The 21,905-nt window shown below is 44.0% G+C and overlaps 1 protein-coding gene across 2 annotated transcripts in view; it reads left to right on the top strand.

Annotated features, from left to right (window-relative positions):
* The window catches only part of LOC115184522 (collagen alpha-1(VI) chain), a 43,842-nt gene that overhangs the window by 13,306 nt on the left and 8,631 nt on the right, over positions 1–21,905 (top strand). For both annotated transcript variants that reach the window (XM_029745374.1, XM_029745381.1), the window contains 15 exons: positions 777–830; positions 988–1,032; positions 1,348–1,374; positions 1,538–1,564; positions 1,727–1,771; positions 4,559–4,612; positions 5,495–5,557; positions 5,647–5,709; positions 5,850–5,903; positions 6,347–6,382; positions 7,034–7,159; positions 7,326–7,388; positions 7,493–7,555; positions 7,668–7,718; positions 7,866–7,901. In XM_029745374.1, coding sequence (XP_029601234.1) covers positions 777–830; positions 988–1,032; positions 1,348–1,374; positions 1,538–1,564; positions 1,727–1,771; positions 4,559–4,612; positions 5,495–5,557; positions 5,647–5,709; positions 5,850–5,903; positions 6,347–6,382; positions 7,034–7,159; positions 7,326–7,388; positions 7,493–7,555; positions 7,668–7,718; positions 7,866–7,901 — 807 coding nt within the window. The remainder of the gene's footprint in view (positions 1–776; positions 831–987; positions 1,033–1,347; positions 1,375–1,537; positions 1,565–1,726; positions 1,772–4,558; positions 4,613–5,494; positions 5,558–5,646; positions 5,710–5,849; positions 5,904–6,346; positions 6,383–7,033; positions 7,160–7,325; positions 7,389–7,492; positions 7,556–7,667; positions 7,719–7,865; positions 7,902–21,905) is intronic.

Genomic DNA, 21,905 nt, shown 5'->3' with positions numbered 1-21,905 from the left:
CACAACTTCTGGCAGTCTGGCAAGTCCAAGACTTTCTTCTCTGTCTCAATGGGAATTATGGGCCAAAGGGTGTAATGTCACATGCACAAGTACAGTGAAATGCCTTTCTTGCAAACTCAAAACCTAACAATAAGTAAGTAAGCATACTATATACAGGGTCAGTTCCAATACCATATTTACAATGTGCAGGAACATTGGAGGGATGGAGATATATATATATGTATATATATATATATATATATATATATATATATATATATATATATATATATATATATATATATCTCCATCACTCCAATATATATATAAGGGTAAGGTGACTAGGCAACAGGTTATAAGATAAACAGAGTAGCAGCAGCTTGTATGTGAGTGGCTGTGCTTGTGTGTAGAGTCAATATGAATGTGCATATTATGTCTGAGTGAGCAGATGAGGGAGTGAATGTGTGTGTGTGTGTGTGTGTGTGTGTGTGTGTGTGTGTGTGTGTGTGTGTGTGTGTGTGTGTGTGTGTGTGTGTGTGTGTTCTAGGGCCCTGTGAGTGTGAACAGAGACAGTGCACAAATAAAAATAAAAGGTCAATAAAGATATAAGGTTAACTCAGATAGTCCATGTAGCTATTTTGTTAGCTATTTATCAGTCGTATTGCTTGGGGATAGAAGCTTCCTGTAGCTTAACACAGTTTATACAAACGTCTTCACTCAGACTCTGCTTCACAATGACTAACACTGGAAGAGGTTGACTGATGACAATGAGAAATAGATATCATTCTTTTTTTCAGGGAACTCCAGGACGTCAGGGGGTTGCCGGGAGACCGGGAAGTTTGGGAGCAAAGGTAGTATATGACACATTACAGAACATGAGCTTGTCTGTCTGCTGACTGTAGACTGTGAATACATTATGCTTTGTAGCCTGTTTGATGCTACAGATGATGGCTACAGGCAATGTGGATCATATGTGGATCACATGTGGATCATATCTTTGTCACCCAGGGGACTGCAGGTGACCAGGGACCCCAAGGACACAGAGGAGAGAAGGTCAGAGTGATTATTTATCTAAAATAAAAATATATACCACTTTGAATGTTTTAGATTATTCATAACACATGCAGGTTAGCTATAATGTAACCTTGCCTGGCAGAATTTACAGCTATGGTGTAAATGCAATATTTAGAGACATACTTGTCTGGCTGTACGAGGTTAGCTAATGCAATGATCCATGAGCATTCACTTAACTGTATTGAAATATGCCATATGTTCCCAGTGTTTCCAACACCAGGATTTTACAAGTCCGGATCCGTATTAAGTGCTTAGAAGCTAAACTCTGATGTTCGTCACTCTCTTTCTCTACAGGGTGACCATGGTCCTACTGGTGACAGAGTAAGCTCTCATCGATCTTGTGGAGAGTAATAGTGATTATAATAGTGTTTATAAACCCTGTAGTACGTAAGTATATAATGTAAACAAAGAATACATCACGTCAAATCATCCAACAGCCATAGATTCAGCTGTCAAAATGTTTAAACGTTATTTTGCCCTACAGGGTCCAAGAGGACCATCTGGACAAAAGGTATGTTGTTGATCTTATGCATCATTCATTCATTCATTCATTCATTCATTCATTCATTCATTCATGTATCCATCCATCCATTCAGTCATGCACATTATCACATACTCACCAATTCAACCAATTGCAGTGATGGGAATGAAGTCATGTGACATGTGTTTCTAGGGTGAGAAAGGAGTGGATGGAGTGGACGGGAAAGACGGCCTTGTGGTTTGTTTGTTTTCTACCTCTTCCTCAACACACAGCCCCCGCATTATTAAATGTTTAACAAGGGTATCGCTCTGTAAACTTACAAACAGAAAAACAAGGCTATCAAGGCCTCGTAAAGTGTGAGTGACCAATCGAACAGGGATGCAGGCTTCGCCCTCACAGGTCTCCCTTTATATACACCCATATTCCAGAATTATTAGAGGGGTTGAGACGAAAACCAGATGAGAATTAAATACAGATGAATGATGGCTCAGCCCATGCTGAAGGCTGTTAGTGTTATGTAACACCTGTACCTTCTTCCATAGGCTCTGGATCTATTATACAGTAGAGAGCAATACTTTTGTCCATCCCCGTGAGGCACTATATGGAGCATAACAGGGTGGCAAGAAAAATGATCTTAAAACCGATCCAGGTGCTGTATGGTTGATATGAGCCAGATGAATCATATAGGTGTTTTATAGACTAAATGTTTAGCACTAAAGTGTCATTGTCACATCCCTTTAGAATCCCCCTGGGAGATTTGGCGGGAAGTTCCTTAACTCTAAAAAGGATAAAGAAAAACAATTTTACTTCATAAATCGAATTGCGCTATTGGAAAAATGTCATATTCATAAATGTAAATTCACTAATAAAAAAACTCTTCTGTGTTTTCTATAAGGAATTTGAGCAGTACATTAAGACCATTCTACATTCTTCTAATAAGAAAGCTGTTAAAACAATCAATATGTGTGCATCCTCTAAGGTCTTTGTATAATCTGTCATTTGTTGTACCCCCTAGCATATGTTATCATTGTCTGCTTCTATACTTTTTGTCTGTACACTGTTTTTTCTGCAATAAAAAAAATATATATACAGTGAGGGAAAAAAGTATTTGATCCCCTGCTGATTTTGTATGTTTGCCCACTGACAAAGAAATGATCAGTCTATAATTTTATTGGTAGGTTTATTTGAACAGTGAGAGACAGAATAACAACAACAAAAATCCAGAAAAACGCATGTCAAAAATGTTATAAATTGATTTGCATTTTAATGAGGGAAATAAGTATTTGACCCCTCTGCAAAACATGACTTAGTACTTGGTGGCAAAACTCTTGTTGGCAATCACAGAGGTCAGATGTTTCTTGTAGTTGGCCACCAGGTTTGCACACATCTCAGGAGGGATTTTGTCCCACTCCTCTTTGCAGATCTTCTCCAAGTCATTAAGGTTTCGAGGCTGACGTTTGGGAACTCGAACCTTCAGCTCCCTCCACAGATTTTCTATGGGATTAAGGTCTGGAGACTGGCTAGGCCACTCCAGGACCTTAATGTGCTTCTTCTTGAGCCACTCCTTTGTTGCCTTGGCCGTGTGTTTTGGGTCATTATCATGCTGGAATACCCATCCACGACCCATTTTCAATGCCCTGGCTGAGGGAAGGAGGCTCTCACCCAAGATTTGACGGTACATGGCCCCGTCCATCGTCCCTTTGATCCGGTGAAGTTGTCCTGTCCCCTTAGCAGAAAAACACTCCCAAAGCATAATGTTTCCACCTCCATGTTTGATGGTGGGGATGGTGTTCTTGAGGTCATAGGCAGCATTCCTCCTCCTCCAAACACGGCGAGTTGAGTTGATGCCAAAGAGCTCCATTTTGGTCTCATCTGACCACAACACTTTCACCCAGTTGTCCTCTGAATCATTCAGATGTTCATTGGCAAACTTCAGACGGGCATGTAAATGTGCTTTCTTGAGCAGGGGGACTTTGTGGGCACTGCAGGATTTCAGTCCTTCACGGCGTAGTCTGTTACCAATTGTTTTCTTGGTGACTATGGTCCCAGCTGCCTTGAGATCATTGACAAGATCCTCCCGTGTAGTTCTGGGATGATTCCTCACCGTTCTCATGATCATTGCAACTCTTGCATGGAGCCCCAGGCCGAGGGAGATTGACAGTTCTTTTGTGTTTCTTCCATTTGCGAATAATCTCACCACCTGTTGTCACCTTCTCACCAAGCTCCTTGGCGATGGTCTTGTAGCCCATTCCAGCCTTGTGTAGGTCTACAATCTTGTCCCTGACATCCTTGTCTACAATCTTGTCCCTGACATCCTTGGAGAGCTCTTTGGTCTTGGCCATGGTGGAGAGTTTGGAATCTGATTGATTGATTGCTTCTGTGGACAGGTGTCTTTTATACAGGTAACAAGCTGAGATTAGGAGCACTCCCTTTAAGAGTGTGCTCCTAATCTCAGCTCGTTACCTGTATAAAAGACACCTGGGAGCCAGAAATCTTTCTGATTGAGAGGGGGTCAAATACTTATTTCCCTCATTAAAATGCAAATCAATTTATAACATTTTTGACATGCAGTTTTCTGGATTTTTGTTGTTGTTATTCTGTCTCTCACTGTTCAAATAAACCTACCATTAAAATTATAGACTGATCATTTCTTTGTCAGTGGGCAAACATACAAAATCAGCAGGGGATCAAATACTTTTTTCCCTTACTGTATATTAAAAAATATATATGTATATATATGAATAAATAAAGTAAATAAAAAAATAATTACCAAAAAGTAACTAAAATTGAAGATTTAGCATGAAGACAGTCTCCACCCCCACACCGGGTCCTGAATCCCTTGACATGTTTCTCAGACCAGAGCAGATGTTTTTCAGAGCAGATAACTGTGTAGTATGCCCAGATTCCAAAGTACATAAGAGTTCTGTTTCTCTGGAAACCTTCAGTGAGGTCACTCATGTTAGTGTTATTCCTTGAAATGTGCAGTAAACTCCCACGTCGCCCTCTCTCTTTCTCTCTCTGTAGGGGGACCCTGGGGTTATGGGGCTGCCTGGTTGTAAAGGAGACGAGGGGGCAGAGGTAAGTCTATAGGAAGTGATGCAAGGTCACGTAACCAGAGTCAAAGTCATCACACTTTGCTTGTCTCATTTCCTATTGCTTTTCCTTTTCTTCAGTCTTTCCAGACTGATCACCACCGGCCCTTCCTTAGTCCCACTTCCACACTCCCCCTTTAAATAATACGATCTACTCTGTCCCATGTGCACGTACCCACACACTCACCACACAAACCCACACACACACTACACGCACCACATGCACCCACACACACCCACGCACACCACGGCTTACTGTATTCATGACCTCCTAGACTAGTAACAGTGAAACTCTGGGAATGTTACACCAAGCGGTCATCATTTCCAGGGATTTTCCCCCCAAAGCCAAGAACCACTTGGCAGCCAATAGCACTCTAGGAGCCAGAGCCAGTCAGTAGACTGACATGTACTGCAAACAGGGAGTACCAATACTACACATTATTCACATAACTCTGTTCTCAGCGGTCTTTATAGTCATTCCCTTTATGCTGTTAAAACAGGTGTGCTTCATTCTGCGGTTGAAACCAATTAAATTCAAACAAAATCAGAAGATGAGACAGGGTTATTTTGAGTGCCATGGTTGGGGTAATTAGCAAGGCGGATAAGAACAACCGTTTTGTTTGTTTATGTCTGATTGGGGTATGAGTGGGAGTTTATTTGTTTGGGGTCTTTTGGGAGTCTTTACCAGTCTCCCACTTGGATAGAATAATACTAGATAAATAGTAGATGAATGCTGTTAGTTATATCTAAAGTATTCATATTTAAGTTTAGACTGGTTGATGTTGGTAATGACTGTTTCCTCTGATCTGAAGTATTCATATTTAAGTTCAGACTGGTTGATGTTGGTAATGACTGTTTCCTCTGATAGGGGGAGCCAGGTCCTCTGGGACAGAAAGGAGATGCAGGATCTTATGGATTACCTGGACAAAAGGTAACTCTATCATACCCAGCACCTTAATTGTCAGTTCTGCATTTAATGTGTGAGTGACTTAAGTGTCTATTTTACCTTCCTGTCCACAGGGAGAGATGGGAACACCTGGGGAGCTAGGGGTTTCTGGAGTGTCTGGAGCCAACGGAGCCAAGGTAATCAATCAATTTATCGATTTATCAACTAATCAAATCAATCAATTAATCAATCAATCATTTGATCATTCAATCATCCATCCATCTATCACACAGGAGAGCTTATCTGTGTGGCTGTATTGTTTCATCTGTGTCTGTAGGGGGAGCCTGGACCAATGGGAGGACCTGGAAATAAGGGTGACCGAGGAGACGAAGTAAAAACACCACTACCTCAATAACTCTATCGTCAATAAGTTGCAGATTTTGATAACTGCCAGTTGTGATAACCGCTCATATGTATAGGTGTATTTTTTATAGATGAATGGAAAAATGATGCCGTAACCAATACCGATTGGACAATGACATTTGAACATCTTGGCCATGTTCTGTTATAATCTCCATCCGGCACAGCCAGAAGAGTACTGGCCACCCCTCATAGCCTGGTTCCTCTCTAGGTTTCTTCCTAGGTTTTGGCCTTTCTAGGGAGTTTTTCCTAGCCACCATGCTTCTACACCTGCATTGCTTGCTGTTTGGGGTTTTAGGCTGGGTTTCTGTACAGCACTTTGAGATATCAGCTGATGTAAGAAGGGCTATATAAATACATTTGATTTGATTTGATTTGACATCCGGCACCTGTCCACCTTTCTGTGTTTTACAGGGGGACTTTGGATCGTCTGGAGCGCCAGGCACAGAGGTTTGGAACTCAGCTAGTTCTAGAATCAATGCAACACCAGGACCAGGACAAACACTGTCCACATAATCTGACACAGGAAGACACATATCTTACTAGATCACTGAACATCAGGGTTCCCCAACTGATGGCCCGTGGGCCGAATTTGGCCCGGGGGTGGTTTTATTTGACCCCCCAAGTTTTCTAAAAAATAAGTCACCTCTTTTTATTTTTTATTGTTGAACACCAGGAAATCAGCTCCAAGGGAATTTAAGAAATCTGTTCCCAAGTATTCACACGCATAATAGAGAGAAACATGTGATTGAATACAAATGTAAGCAAGGCTTCTTGCTGTTAATTTGCAGTCCATTTGTAACTATGCTCCGGCCACCCGACAATCTGCTCAAGAAATCTAGTTGATGATCCCTGGTCTACATTGACTAAATGGCTGAATTAAATAGTTGTATCACTGTCAAAGAAAACACATTAGTATATAATGAATCAAAAAAGTTGGTTTAGCTTTTGTAAACACTTTATTTGATGTTTACATTATGGTAAAATGGCCTTGTTGACCAATGGGAAGTTGCTGTTTAGCTGTTCACATCCAAGCTGGTGACCTCTCTCTCTCTCTCTCTCCCCCTCTCTCCATCTCTCTTCCTATTTGTCTCTCTTAAGGGTGTAGGGGGAGAGAGGGGACTGAGAGGTGCTCCAGGAATAAGAGGTGGTCAAGGGGAGACGGGTGACCCAGGCTCTGCTGGAGCACAGGGTCATGAAGGTCAGGCTGGAGACGTGGGTTCACAAGTGAGTGTCCCTCACAGGCGTGTGATCACGTGTTCTTTCTTCTATGGTTCCACCAACACCTTCTCGGGGAACAGGCTAGCTCTCTCATGGGCTATTGCTAAATACAGGTCGATGTTTTACCTCCAGTCATTGTCCCACCCCCTCTCTTCATTTCTTCCCCCGAAAGGGTCTGAGTGGAGTGTCTGGGCTCAAAGGGTACAGAGGAGAGCCGGGTTCTCACGGACCTGCGGTACGATGGCCAGTCATTTAATGATTTCAATGATGACACAGCTATACCACGTGGTAACACATGAAAACTACAATACATGTTTTGACCAGGGTCTCTCCCCCCAGGGTGTTAAGGGCCCCAGGGGGCCTCCAGGAGCACCGGGAGATGCAGGGCCCATTGGGAAAAGGGTGAGTGACTTCTGGGATATGGGAGAACAGAATGTTTGTATTGAAGAGGTTATCTGATTTATCATGAGGCTAATATTCTGAATACACAATATTATCTTGATTCTCTCTTCAGGGTGATGATGGAACACAGGGAGAAGGCCAACCTGGATATCCAGGGTTCCAGGTCTGTATTTCTTCAGCAGTGAATTTCTGAAAAGTAGGCATTCATGTTTTTATTCTTAGTTACAAGTATGATTTATCAACATTGTTTGGACCAAATGTCCATGGACCTCATTTGCCTATTTCAGATTTTTCTTTCATCTTCTTACAGGGATACCCTGGTCTGAGAGGACCTGCAGGTTTAAAGGTCTGTCTGTCTGTCTGTCTGTCTGTCTGTCTGTCTGTCTGTCTGTCTGTCTGTCTGTCTGTCTGGATACCCTGGTCTGAGGGGACTTGCAGGTGTCTGTCTGTCAATCCCAACACTCTTACATGCTATATGTGTTAAAGCTGACAGTCAGAACAGTCTGCTGCCAGTTAGGGCTGTCTGTCACTGGGAGGGAAGCTAACAGTCTAATGCCTAATTACCCTGAATCCTTAATAGTTTTGTAGCCTTACGTTGGGCCCACAAAGTGAAGAGCTTCAGTATGTATGTGAGAGCACTACAGTAATTGTAAAAGGTTAAGTTCACATCAGGTAAAGCTGAATCCCAATTATTCTTTTTTTTCAACTTTAGACTGGATCAGGGTTTGGAACCAAATTATTATTTTCCAATCCTTTCATTCTGAACAGAAACACTATTCTTTTTGTTCCATTCCACTGTTAAGTCCAGAAAAATAAAGATATGAACCGGATATGAACCGGTTGTCACGACTCCTACCGAAGGTGGCTCCTCTCCCTGTCCGGGTTGCGCTCGGCGGTCGTCGTCACCGGCCTACTAGCTGCCACCGATCCCTTTTTCCTTTTCTGTTTGTTTTGTCTAATCAGTATCACCTGCTTCTTGTCTAGTGTGTTAGTTGGGCTATTTAAGCTGGTAGGCCCGCCTGCTCTTTGTGCGGGCTTAACTTATTTTCCCATTGTGTTTCTGTGTGGGATTCTCCTGTTGTTTTGGGCATTGTATTTTGTGCGCGGCACGCTTGTTCATTGTGCGTAATAAAGCGCCTACCTGAACGTTCTGTCTCCTGCGCCTGACTCCACACCCACTACGCCCAGACCGTTACACCGGTTTAGTTTAGTAGATTACTTTGTCAATCAGTGTGGATAGAGCATGCAAACTAGTTGTTTACATGCATGGTGGACAGGCAACTGTAGCCTATGGCGACTGAAATTTTGCAGGTGGCGAGAGAGCGAGAGAAGGTTGAGGAGGAGCTTGAAGCGCTGGGCATCTTGTTATGACATGTGTTATCTGAATTAGGTCCACAGAATTATACTTAAGAAGAGGAGCTTCTATGGAGGAACTTTGAATGTCCTTTGAGCTAACAAGCTTGTGTGTGCAGAGCGGCAGCAGAATTAAAAACACGTTTCCTTTTTGTAGTTAACATATCCATTGTGAAACGGGATAACTAGGCCTATAGAATCCTTAACTAGTATTGTAAAAGTAAATTATTCTCCAGCTAATTAAATCTCTCTCCCTATCTTCGGAATCATGCTTGTAACGTCAGTACAGTAGCCTAGGGTAACGTCAGTACAGTAGCCTATGGTAACGTCAGTACAGTAGCCTATGGTAACGTCAATACAGAAGCCTATGGTAACGTCAGTACAGTAGCCTATGGTAACGTCAGTACAGTATCCTATGGTAACGTCAGTACAGTATCCTATGGTAACGTCAGTACAGTATCCTATGGTAACGTCAGTACAGCGTCCTATGGTAACGTCAGTACAGTAGCCTATGGTAACGTCAGTACAGCATCCTATGGTAACGTCAGTACAGTAGCCTATGGTAACGTCAGTACAGTAGCCTATGGTAACGTCAGTACAGTAGCCTATGGTAACGTCAGTACAGCATCCTATGGTAACGTCAGTACAGTAGCCTATGATAACGTCAGTACAGTAGCCTAGGGTAACGTCAGTACAGTAGCCTATGGTAACGTCAGTACAGTAGCCTATGGTAACGTCAGTACAGTAGCCTATGATAACGTCAGTACAGTAGCCTATGGTAACGTCAGTACAGTATCCTATGATAACGTCAGTACAGTAGCCTATGGTAACGTCAGTACAGTATCCTATGATAACGTCAGTACAGTAGCCTATGGTAACGTCAGTACAGTAGCCTATGATAACGTCAGTACAGTAGCCTATGGTAACGTCAGTACAGTAGCCTATGGTAACGTCAGTACAGTATCCTATGATAACGTCAGTACAGTAGCCTATGGTAACGTCAGTACAGTAGCCTATGGTAACGTCAGTACAGTAGCCTATGATAACGTCAGTACAGTAGCCTATGGTAACGTCAGTACAGTATCCTATGGTAACGTCAGTACAGTATCCTATGGTAACGTCAGTACAGTAGCCTAGGGTAACGTCAGTACAGTAGCCTATGGTAACGTCAGTACAGTAGCCTAGGGTAACGTCAGTACAGTAGCCTATGGTAACGTCAGTACAGTAGCCTATGATAACGTCAGTACAGTAGCCTATGGTAACGTCAGTACAGTAGCCTATGGTAACGTCAATACAGAAGCCTATGGTAACGTCAGTACAGTAGCCTATGGTAACGTCAGTACAGTAGCCTATGGTAACGTCAATACGGAAGCCTATGCTTTGGAGGGGGGAAGGGCTACAGTAACCTATGCTTTGGAGGGGGAGGGGCTACAGTAACCTATGCTTTGGAGGGGGAGGGGCTACATTAGCCTATGCTTTGGAGGGGGGAGGGGCTACAGTAGCCTATACTTTGTAGGGGGGAGGGGCTACATTAGTCTATGCTTTGGAAGGGGGAGGGGCTACAATAGCCTAAACACACACACACACTGGTAAAGATTTTCAGCTTGCAGGTAGACACTGGAAGAAGTTTCTGAGTGACAGAGGGAGGACTTTGCATTTGTGGGACTAGAAAAAAATGCCTGGAACATAAAATAACGTTAAAAACCGGTTCCCATGCTTTTAAAATAACAATTCTGTTCTGGAACACTATCGATCACTTTCACTCCCGGTTCCGTTTCTGTTCCTTGAAAATGTTTTCGGTTCTATTCCCTGAACTGGTTCCAACTCCTTGTGTGGACCAATAAACTTGGATTGCACCACTAGCCATTGACATCCAAACAATACCTTGGCTTTTATCAACAGCCAGACCAGTATAAGTGTCTTTGAGGAAGCAGTGACTCTGGCAAATGTATAAAGTGAAACAACTCTCCAATTACTCGAGCTGTGTTGAAAACTTTTTTGTCAAAGTTTCAAAGAGCAGGCATGGTGCTTGTCGTGGAAATTTCAGCACTGAGAGAGACTTGGACAATTATTCAAACACTCATCTTTATTCAACATCGATTCATTATTGCAATAATGAAACCGTCAACCGCACACCCTAAGTTGTGTTGCCGAGAGCTTAACTTTTACAGAAATGCAGAGTTGTAAATATAGTAGACCTAAAAATGCTGTCATGGCTGGCTCCTCCCTTCCCATTCAGACTAAGGGCCATCCTAAGCCACTCTGGGTTCATCTCCTGGTCATCTGCCTCTGGTGTTGTTTTAACCCCACCTTGTCTTAGTTTCCCAGATGCCAGGATACTTAGGAATACTGAGGTCTTTGTTCTGCTCCTCCAGGCTATCTCTATCCCGGCTAAACATACACCATATATTGTTTATGGAATGCAGGTGTCACGACTTCCACCAAAGTCGTTTCCTCTCCTTGTTCGGGCGGTGTTCGGCGGTCGGCGTCACCGGTCTTCTTGCCATCGTAGATCCACTTTTAATTTTCCATTTGTTTTATCTACACACCTGGTTTCCATTTCCCTCATTATTTGTTGTGTATTTAACCCTCTGTTCCCCCCATGTCTTTGTGTGGGATTGTTTGTTGTAAGTGCTTGTGCACTTGTTTACTGGTGCGCGTCGGGTTTTTGTACCCGTATTCTGTTGTACTTTTATGCCGTTGGTTTTTGGATTAAACTGCTCCGGCTACTACCTAGTTCTGCTCTCCTGCGTCTGACTTCCCTGCCACCAGTTACGCACCCCTTTACAGCAGGCTCAATCAGACCGGAGACATATGTCTCATATGCACCACTAATCATAAGAATAGGAATGTGGCTGTTGGTTTTTATCACTGAGATATCCATCAATTATCAGCTCAAGCTATCTCTAGTAAAACCATAAGCCCAGATTAGCTGCAGGGTGCTAGAGTGGAGACCATAAAACACAGCATTAACAGGACAGAAATATCTTACTGTTTGTTAAGTAAATAATTGTTAAATATCCAAGAAATGAGGTAAATACGTGAAGTTTTTCTCAGGCTCATTTGTCCATGCCCATTTCATTATGAACCAATGGGAACTTCAGTCTTCGCAGCAGCCCATTAAACTCAAGAAACTGTCTGATATGTGATGGTCCTGCCAGTACTACTCACTGTGGGCAGTGCAAAAAACCCTCCCAGCCATCATTGCAACCTTAAAGGACATTAAGTCGCTTCGAATTTTTCTATTTAAATTACTATACAAAATTCTTGTAACTAATAGAATGTTATATATATGGGGGATACAATCTTCCCAGCTCTGCAGATTCTGCTGTGCGGAGGCAGAGTCATTAGATCATTTATTTTGGTATTGTCCATATGTAGATGGTTTTTGATCACAGGTCCAGGAATGGCTGAAGAATTGCAACATTTGCCTAGAACTAACGCTGCAGATAGCAATACTGGGTGATTTGAAAAGCCATAGTCAATCAATCAATAATATAATAATTATTTTAGCAAACATTTTTATTTTTAATTTACAATCTGTAGAAGCTATGAGAATAGAAAGGTTCAGAACTTTTGTGAAACATCACAGCACAGTTGAAAAATATATGGCAAATAGAAATCCGAAATGGATGATGTTGAGAGATAGATGGGAGGGGTTGAATGGAGCTGAAAGGTGGGACTAATAACAAGATAAACATTGTAAAACATACGGGGTCTGTAAAATGTATATAGGTTCAGAACTTTTGTGAAATAGCACAGTTACAAATAGAAATCAAACTGGATGGACATCAGAAATAGAGGAAGGACTAAAAACAAACAAAAAATAACTACTGTAATTTCCGGACTATAAGCCGCAACTTTTTTCCCACGCTTAAACAATGACGCGGCTAATATATGGATTTTTCCCGCGTTTATTTTTTTTTTCTCCAAAAAAACACATTCTGTGACGTGCTCAGTTTTTTGGCGGCATGAAGCTTTTCATTAGACCAATGAAATTGCCGAACGGGTTAAGGTCAAAAACTTTTTTGTTTACTGTTTAGATTAAATTGAGCGCTCTCAAACTTCCCATCATTCTGATTACGGTAGTCATTTTGTCACCCTCATCATGGCAAAGACACGAAGAAATGCTGCATATGATGCAGCTTTCAAGTTGAAGGCGATTGATCTGGCTGTTGGAAAAAGAAATAGAGCTGCTGCACGGGAGCTTGGTCTTAATGAGTCGATGATAAGACGTTGGAAACAGCAGCGTGAGGAATTGACTCAGTGCAAAAAGACAACTAAAGCTTACTGCAATTTTTTTTATTTCTTGTTACAAGCCGTGCTTTGTTAAAGCCTATTTATTTTTGTTACAAGCCGTGTTTCGTTAAAGCCTATTTATTTTTGTTACAAGCCATGTTTCGTTAAAGCCTGTGTAAAGTTCATTTGTTTCAATGTACCGGTAGGCACCTGCGGCTTATAGACATGTGCGGCTTATTTATGTTCAAAATAACCCTCTGTTCCCCCCATGTCTTTGTGTGGGATTGTTTGTTGTAAGTGCTTGTACACTTGTTTACTGGTGCGCGTCGGGTTTTTGTACCCGTATTCTGTTGTACTTTTATGCCGTCAAAATAAAATAAAAAATGTAATTCAGTGGTGCGGTTCAATAGTCCGGAAATTACGGTATTGTAAAATAGACTGTGTCTGTAAAATGTGTATAAGATTAATAAATTGAAGGTAAAAGCCAAAGTGTTTATTAGTTTACTCCAATTGGGGGATCAGTGGTAGGGTTTGCGGGGAATAATAATAAAGGTATATTCTTTAAAAAAGTATGTATGTCTATATATGTGTATATGTACGCATGCGTGTATGGATATATATTTTTACCCAAAAAATATAAGGGGGATTGGAAATGATGCAGACAATTACATTGATGGAAGCAATATTCTTTCCGCAATATTAAGCTGATCCTAAAAATGTTTTTTAAATTAAAATTTTAAAAAAGGACATTAAGTCGCAGCCAAATTCACGCAGATCGACTGACGCACGGTCATTACTCACACTCATTGATGCTCAATTCATCCTCCACCTTATCCTGTTTGAGGATCTGTTCTGCAAAGTTCATGTCTGACACTCTACAGTCCCCTGATCTTTTGCCCGAGACTGCCACTGACCTCGCACACTCCGTCATCACGAGCATTAAAGAAAAGCGCACGGAGGACTCTTGGAGAGCCATATGGAGCAAGGCAGAGGCCCTGTGAGCAAAAGTCGATCTCGCCGTTCAACTGCCGCTGCCCCCACAAGAGAAAAGATAATCCCAACATCCTCGCCATCTACAGGACATTATAGTTGAAGCTCCAATTCAAACCGAGCATCCATCCATGTCCTCTCCAGATTAACTCCGAACGTCCACGTTCTACCCTGTCATTGACCGACTGGTGAACGAAATGACCCAACGCTTTTCCACAGAAGCAGGTACAGTTCTCATGGGAATGTCAGCCCTCAACCCCAAGCATGCCAGATTCCTTCAAAAGGAGAGCCTTGTGCCCATGGCACAGCACTATGGAATCAGAGAGGACAATCTGCTGGCGGAGGTGCACCAAGTGCGCCGGCTCTTGGAAAGAAAAAAAGAACAGGGCGAAACAGTTAGCAGCACACTGGAGTTCCTGTCCATGCTTAAACCTGCCAAAGACTCCTTCGTGGACATCTATAAACTTGTATGCATATCTGTCACACTGCCAGTAACCTCCGAGTCATGTGAGTGCAGTTTTTCCTGCATGCGGCATGTAAAAACCTACATGAGAAACAAAATGGCAAACCCTCGACTCAGCAACCTTGCCTGCCTGTCCATACACGCAGAAAAAACCAAGGCTCTGTATGTCCAGAAGATTATAGACTAACTTGTACTAAACCACAACAACAGACGCATCGTCCTTCTATAAAACAACACTTGGTGAGTAACTGAAAGGCCTTTTAAATGACAGCCTGTCCGGTGGTGGGAACATGATTCAATCACACTGATCTGGATCTGGATGGAACAAGAAGACACATGCATATTGTCGGCCAAACAAGGGGGTTGGGGGCAGCAGAGAAGGCACAACAGAGTTGATAAATATTAACAATTGATATGCTAATCCTTTGCACATGAACGCTCACTCATTCGGGAACAATTGCAATCAATATATATTTACGCTCAGTGTGTCGTCGGGATCTCTGTTGAAAAGTTTGTTTCTGTTGGAGAGTCTGTCCGTGTTCTATCTTTCTCGGTTAGAATGGATCTTTCAAAGCGACATTCGTTCATGTCGTTATAGAATGGGTGTTTCGTCAGTCTTCGCGTTCAATGATACCGAATTTCTAGCTGCAGACTATTAATTAATATCAAAGACTTGTTATTATTCTGTCGGTATCGATAGTCTAAAAGTTTAACCATGTGGTATGGTTAAACTTCAGTAGAGGGATGCATGGTCAAACCTTGGCTCTCTCTTCTGAGGTAAGCTGGTCTGGTGAAAGAAATTCTGGGTGGGGGTTTTATACTGAACATAGAAAAGCCTGTCACATGACGCCTTGTCCTGTCTGTGTCCCTGGGGGCGTGCCGATGACTTAGTTAAGCTTTTGAACAGAAATACAATTCTCTCACATTAACATCAGTACATAGCATCTCAACATATTCCAAATAGCTGTATCCTTATTAATACATTTGATACAAGCATTTAGATGTAAGTCCCATAGCTGAGGCTATTATATAAACATTATTATGGTAATATGGCTGATATTGTCTCTCATGGGTTTCATAAAATTGTAACAAGCAGACCAGTTCGTAGCTGGATTCTTCACCGATCTTTTATACCTTCTCCAGAACATAAATGTTGTTCGGTTCTCCAATTCTGTGAGGTGGAAGAATCCTTTGTTCTCTCCATGAAAACACCCTGTCTCTTTACTGTGGCCTGTTAGGCAGGACATTTCCTTTGGAATTTACGACCGCCTTCACACAGCCTTGTGTCAGAAGTATAGAGGTCGGGGGATGGTGCATAGAAAACCCAGAGGGCAACGTCATGACACTACATTTATATTGAGTGTGCTGTGTGCCATATCTGCTTATATTGAAGAAACGAGAACTCTGAAGTCATGAAAATCGACTATTTTCTTAGCATCCCCCACGTATTGGTCAAGCTCCCCCTTAGCACTGGGAGAGAAAATCCTGGCGCCATGCCTGTCAAAGAGAGATTCAAGTGATCTTGAATCATGTCCTACTGGTACATAATGAACCACAGGATCGTGATGGCGCCGACAGAGATGGTCGCCTTGCTTCGTGTTCTCAGGAAACTATGCAGTAATTTTTTTTATGTATTATTTCTTACACTGTTACCCCAGGAAATCTTAAGTCTTATAACATATAGCCGGGAAGAACTATTAGATATAAGAGCAATGTCAACTTACCAACATTACGACTAGGAATACGACTTTCCCGAAGTGGATCCTCTGTTTGGACCACCACCCAGGACAATGGATCGGATCCCAGTAGGCAACCCAAAACAATGGCGCCGCAGAAGGGGCAGACGGAGCGGTCTTCTGGTCAGGCTCCGTAGACGCGCACATCGCTCACCGCTCCCGAGTATACTACTCGCCAATGTCCAGTCTCTTGACAACAAGGTAGACGAAATTCGAGCAAGGGTTGCCTTCCAGAGAGACATCAGAGATTGTAACATTCTCTGTTTCACGGAAACATGGTTCACTCGGGATACGTTATCAGAGTCGGTACAGCCACCCGGTCTCTTCACACATCGCGCCGACAGAAACAACCATGTCTCTGGTAAGAAGAAGGGCAGGGGTGTATGCCTTATGATTAACGAGTCATTTTACATTTACATTTTAGTCATTTAGCAGACGCTCTTATCCAGAGCGACTTACAGTAGTGAATGCATACATTTCATACAATTTCATACATTTTTTTTTTTTTTTTTTTTTTCCTGTGCTGGCCCCCCGTGGGAATCGAACCCACAACCCTGGTGTTGCAAACACCATGCTCTACCAACTGAGCTACAGGGAAGCAGGAGTCGTGGTATGATCATAACAACATACAGGAACTCAAGTCCTTTTGTTCACCTGACCTAGAATTCTTTACAATCAAATGCCGACCGCATTATCTACCAAGAGAATTCTCTTTGATTATAATCACAGCCAAGCAGACACCTCGACGGCCCTGAAAGAACTTCATTGGACTCTATGTAAACTGGAAACCACATATCCTGAGGCTGCATTTATTGTAGCTGGGTATTTTAACAAGGCTAATCTGAAAACAAGGCTCCCTAAATTTTATCAGCATATCGAATGCGCGAACCGGGCTGGAAAAATTCTGGATCATTGCTACTCCAACTTCCGCGACGCATACAAAGCTCTCCCTCGCCCTCCTTTCGGCAAATCTGATCACGACTCAATTTTGTTGCTCCCAGCCTATAGACAGAAACTAAAACAGGAAATGCCCGTGCTCAGGTCTGTTCAACGCTGGTCCGACCAATCTGATTCCATGCTTCAATATTGCTTCGACTACGTGGACTGGGATATGTTCCGGATAGCCTCAAACAACAACATTGATGTATACGCTGATTCGGTGAGCAAGTTTATTAGCAAGTTGTCACGTCCTGACCAGTAATAGGGGTTATTTGTTATTGTAGTTTGGTCAGGACGGGGCAGGGGGTGTTTGTTTTATGTGGTTCGGGCTATGTATTTAGGTAGAGGGGTGTTTGTTTTATGTGGTCCGGGGTTTGTTAGTCTATGTTCTATGTTAGTGTATTTCTATGTTCTGTCTAGTTTATTGTAGTTCTATGTTTAGTTAATTGGGGTTGGACCTTCAATTGGAGGCAACTGGTTATCGTTGCCTCTGATTGAAGGTCCTATAATTAGGAGTTTGTTTGTCATGGGATTTTGTGGGAGATTGTTTCTTGTTTTGCGTTATGCCTGACAAGACTGTCCAGTTCGTTTGTTTTTGTATACGTTGTATGTGTTTTCCTTCTTCACTCAAAAAAAAGAAGATGAGTATACATTTTCCCGCTGCGTTTTGGTCTACACCCTACGACACCCGTGACACAAGTGCATCGGTGATGATGTACCCACAGTGACTATTAAAACCTTCCCCAACCAGAAACCGTGGATTGATGGCAGCATTCACGCAAAACTGAAAGCGCGAACCACTGCTTTTAATCATGGCAAGGCGACCGGAAACATGACCGAATATAAACAGTGTAGCTATTCCCTCCGCAAGGCAATCAAACAAGCTAAGCGTCAGTATAGGGACAAAGTAGAGTCGCAATTCAACGGCTCAGACACGAAACATATTTGGCTGGGTCTACAGTCAATTACGGATGACAAAAAGAAAACCAGCCCCATCGCGGACACCGATGTCTTGCTCCCAGACAAACTATACAACTTCTTTCCTCGCTTTGAGGACAATACAGTGTCACTGACACGGCCCGCTACCAAAACCCGCGGGCTCTCCTTCACCGCAGCCAATGTGAGTAAAACATTTAAATGTGTTAACCCCTGCAAGGCTGCCGGCCCAGACGGCATCCCTAGCCGCATCCTCAGAGCATGCGCAGACCAGCTGGCTGGTGTGTTTACGGACATATTCAATCAATCCCTATCCCAGTCTGCTGTTCCCACATGCTTCAAGAGGGCCACCATTGTTCCTGTTCCCAAGAAAACTATGGTAACTGAGCTAAATGACTATCGGCCCGTAGCACTCACTTCTGTCATCATGAAGTGCTTTGAGAGACTAGTCAAGGATCATATCACCTCCACCCTACCTGACACCCTAGACCCACTCCAATTTGCTTACCGCCCCAATAGATCCACAGACGACGCAATCACAATCACACTGCACACTACCCTAACCCATTTCGACAAGAGGAATACCTAGGTAAGAATGCTGTTCACCCTGGGTCTCAAACCCGCCCTGTGCAACTGGGTCCTGGACTTTCTGACAGGCCTCCCCAGGTGGTTAGGGTAGGAAACAACATCTCCACCCCGTTGATCCTCAACACTGGGTCTCCACAAGGGTGCGTTCTCAGCCCTCTCCTGTACTCCCTGTTCACCCATGACTGCGTGGCCATGCACACCCTCCGACTCAATCATCAAGTTTGCAGACGACACTACAGTGGTAGGCTTGATTACCAACAACGACGAGACGGCCTACAGGGAGGAGGTGAGGGCCCTCGGAGTGTGGTGTCAAGAAAATAACTTCACGCTCAACATCAACAAAACAAAAGAGATGATCGTGGACTTCAGGAAACAGCAGAGGGAGCACCCCCCTATCCACATCAATGGGACAGTAGTGGAGAAGGTGGAAAGTTAAGTTCCTCGGTGTACACCACGGACAAACTGAAATGGTCCACCCACACAGACAGCATGGTGAAGAAGGCGCAACAGCGCCTCTTCAACCTCAGGAGGCTGAAGAAATTTGTCTTGTCAACAAAAACACTCACAAACTTTTACAGATGCACAATCGAGAGCATCCTGTCGGGCTGTATCACCGCCTGGTACGGCAACTGCTCCGCCCACAACCGTATGGCTCTCCAGAGGGTAGTGAGGTCTGCACAACGCATCACCGTGGGGAAAGTACCTGCCCTCCAGGACACCTACACCACCCGATGTCACAGGAAGGCCAAAAAGATCATCAAGGACAACAACCACCCGAGCCACTGCCTGTTCAACCCGCTATCATCCAGAAGGCAAGGTCAGTACAGGTGCATCAAATCTGGGACCGAGAGACTGAAAAATAGCTTCTATCTCAAGGCCATCAGACTGTTAATGTAACGGCCGTCGAAGGGAGTAGACCAAGGCGCAGCGTGTTTAGTACTCATCTTGAAATTTAATGAAGAAATAGAACACTTACAAAAGAAACAAAATGACAGCCAACAGTTTCGTCAGGATTCCAAACTACTAAACGGAAAACAACCACCCACAAAACCCAAAGGAAAACAGGCTGCCTAAGTATGGCTCCCAATCAGAGACAACGATCTACAGCTGTCCCTGATTGAGAACCATACCCGGCCAAAACAACGAAATACAAAACATAGAAAAAAGGACATAGAATGCCCACCCTAGTCACACCCTGGCCTAACCAAAATAGAGAATAAAACCTTCTCTTTGGCTAGGGCGTGACAGTACCCACCCCCCAAAGGTGCGGACTCCGGCCGCAAAACCTAAACCTATAGGGAAGGGTCCGGGTGGGCATCTATCCGCGGTGGTGGCTCAGGGGCGGGACGCAGACCCCGCTCCACCACTGGCTCACCCCACTTAGGTGGCGCCTCTGGATTGGGGACCCTCGCCGCCAACCCCGGACTGGGGACCCTCGCAGCGGGCCCCGGACAGGCAGGCGACTCTGGGAGCTCCAGACTGGCGGGCGACTCTGGCAGCTCCGGACTGGCGGGTGACTCTGGCAGCTCCGGACTGGCGGGTGACTCAGGCACCGGACGCGCCAGGCTGGGGAGACATGCAGGAGGCCTGGCTCTGGGAGCAGGCACAGGACTTACCAGGCTGGGGAGACATGCAGGAGGCCTGGCTCTGGGAGCAGGCACAGGATTCACCAGGCTGGGGAGACATGCAGGAGGCTTGGCTCTGGGCGCAGGCGAAGCGCTGGCACAGGGCGAACTGGGCTGTGCTGGAGATTGAGGGCTGCCGTGCGTAGAGCAGGCGCAGGGTAGGCTGGACCTAGGAGACACACTGGTGGCCAGATGTGCTGCGCCGGCGCACTTCTCCCTGGCTGGATGCCCACTTTAGCACGGCACTTGCGGGGGGCTGGTATCGACCGCACCAGACTGTGCATGCGGATGGGCGAGACCGTGCGCACTTCCACATAGCACGGTGCTCTCCACGTCAACCGCTCCCCACGATAAGCACGGGGAGTTGGCTCAGGTCTATTGCCTGACTCCGCCAATCACCCCGTGTGCCTCCCCCCCCCCAACATTTTTGGGGCTGCCTCTCGTGCCTGCCTTGTTGATTTGCCTGTTCCTCCCAGTATCACCGTTCCGCTTTAGCTGCCTCGATCTCCCACTGCGGACGGCGATACTCCCCAGGCGTTGTCCAGCGTCCTGCCCCATCCAGGATCTCCTCCCAGGTCCAAACCTCCTGTCCACGCTGCTTGGTCTTCTTGTGGTGGGTGGTTTTGTAATGGCCGTCGAAGGGAGTAGACCAAGGCGCAGCGTGTTTAGTGCTCATCTTGAAGTTTAATGAAGAAATAGAACACTTAGAAAATAAACAAAATGACAGCCAACAGTTCCGTCAGGATTCCAAACTACTAAACGGAAAACAACCACCCACAAAACCCAAAGGAAAACAGGCTGCCTAAGTATGGCTCCCAATCAGAGACAACGATCTACAGCTGTCCCTGATTGAGAACCATACCCGGCCAAAACAAAGAAATACAAAACATAGAAAAAAATACATAGAATGCCCACCCTAGTCACACCCTGGCCTAACCAAAATAGAGAATAAACCCCTCTCTATGGCCAGGGCGTGACAGTTAAACAGCCATCACTAACATTGAGTGGCTGCTGCCAACATACTGACTCAAATCTCTAGCCACTTTAATAATTAAACATTGGATGTAATAAATGTATCACTAATCACTTTAAACAATGCCACTTTATATAATGTTTACATACCCTACATTACTCATCTCATATGTGTATACTGTACTCTATTCCATCTACTGCATCTTGCCTATGCCGATTGGCCATCGCCCATCCATATATTTATATGTACATATTCTTATTCATTCCCTTACAATTGTGTGTATAAGGTAGTTATTGTGAAATTGTTGGATTACTTGTTAGATATTACTGCACAGTCGGAACTAGAAGCACAAGCATTTCGCTACACTCGCATTAACACCTGCTAACTGTCACAGCGGTCGATGAAAGGGGACCAAGGCGCAGCGTGTAGAGTGCTGATTCTTACTTTATTTTATGAGAACACTTAAACAAAAGAACAACACGACAGCCAACAGTTCCATAAGGTACTC

This window comes from Salmo trutta, chromosome 3 (assembly GCF_901001165.1).
Source record: "Salmo trutta chromosome 3, fSalTru1.1, whole genome shotgun sequence".
Classification (NCBI taxonomy): Eukaryota; Metazoa; Chordata; class Actinopteri; order Salmoniformes; family Salmonidae; genus Salmo; species Salmo trutta.
Note: the sequence above shows the minus strand (reverse complement) of the source record. Positions and strands in the feature narration are given on the sequence as shown.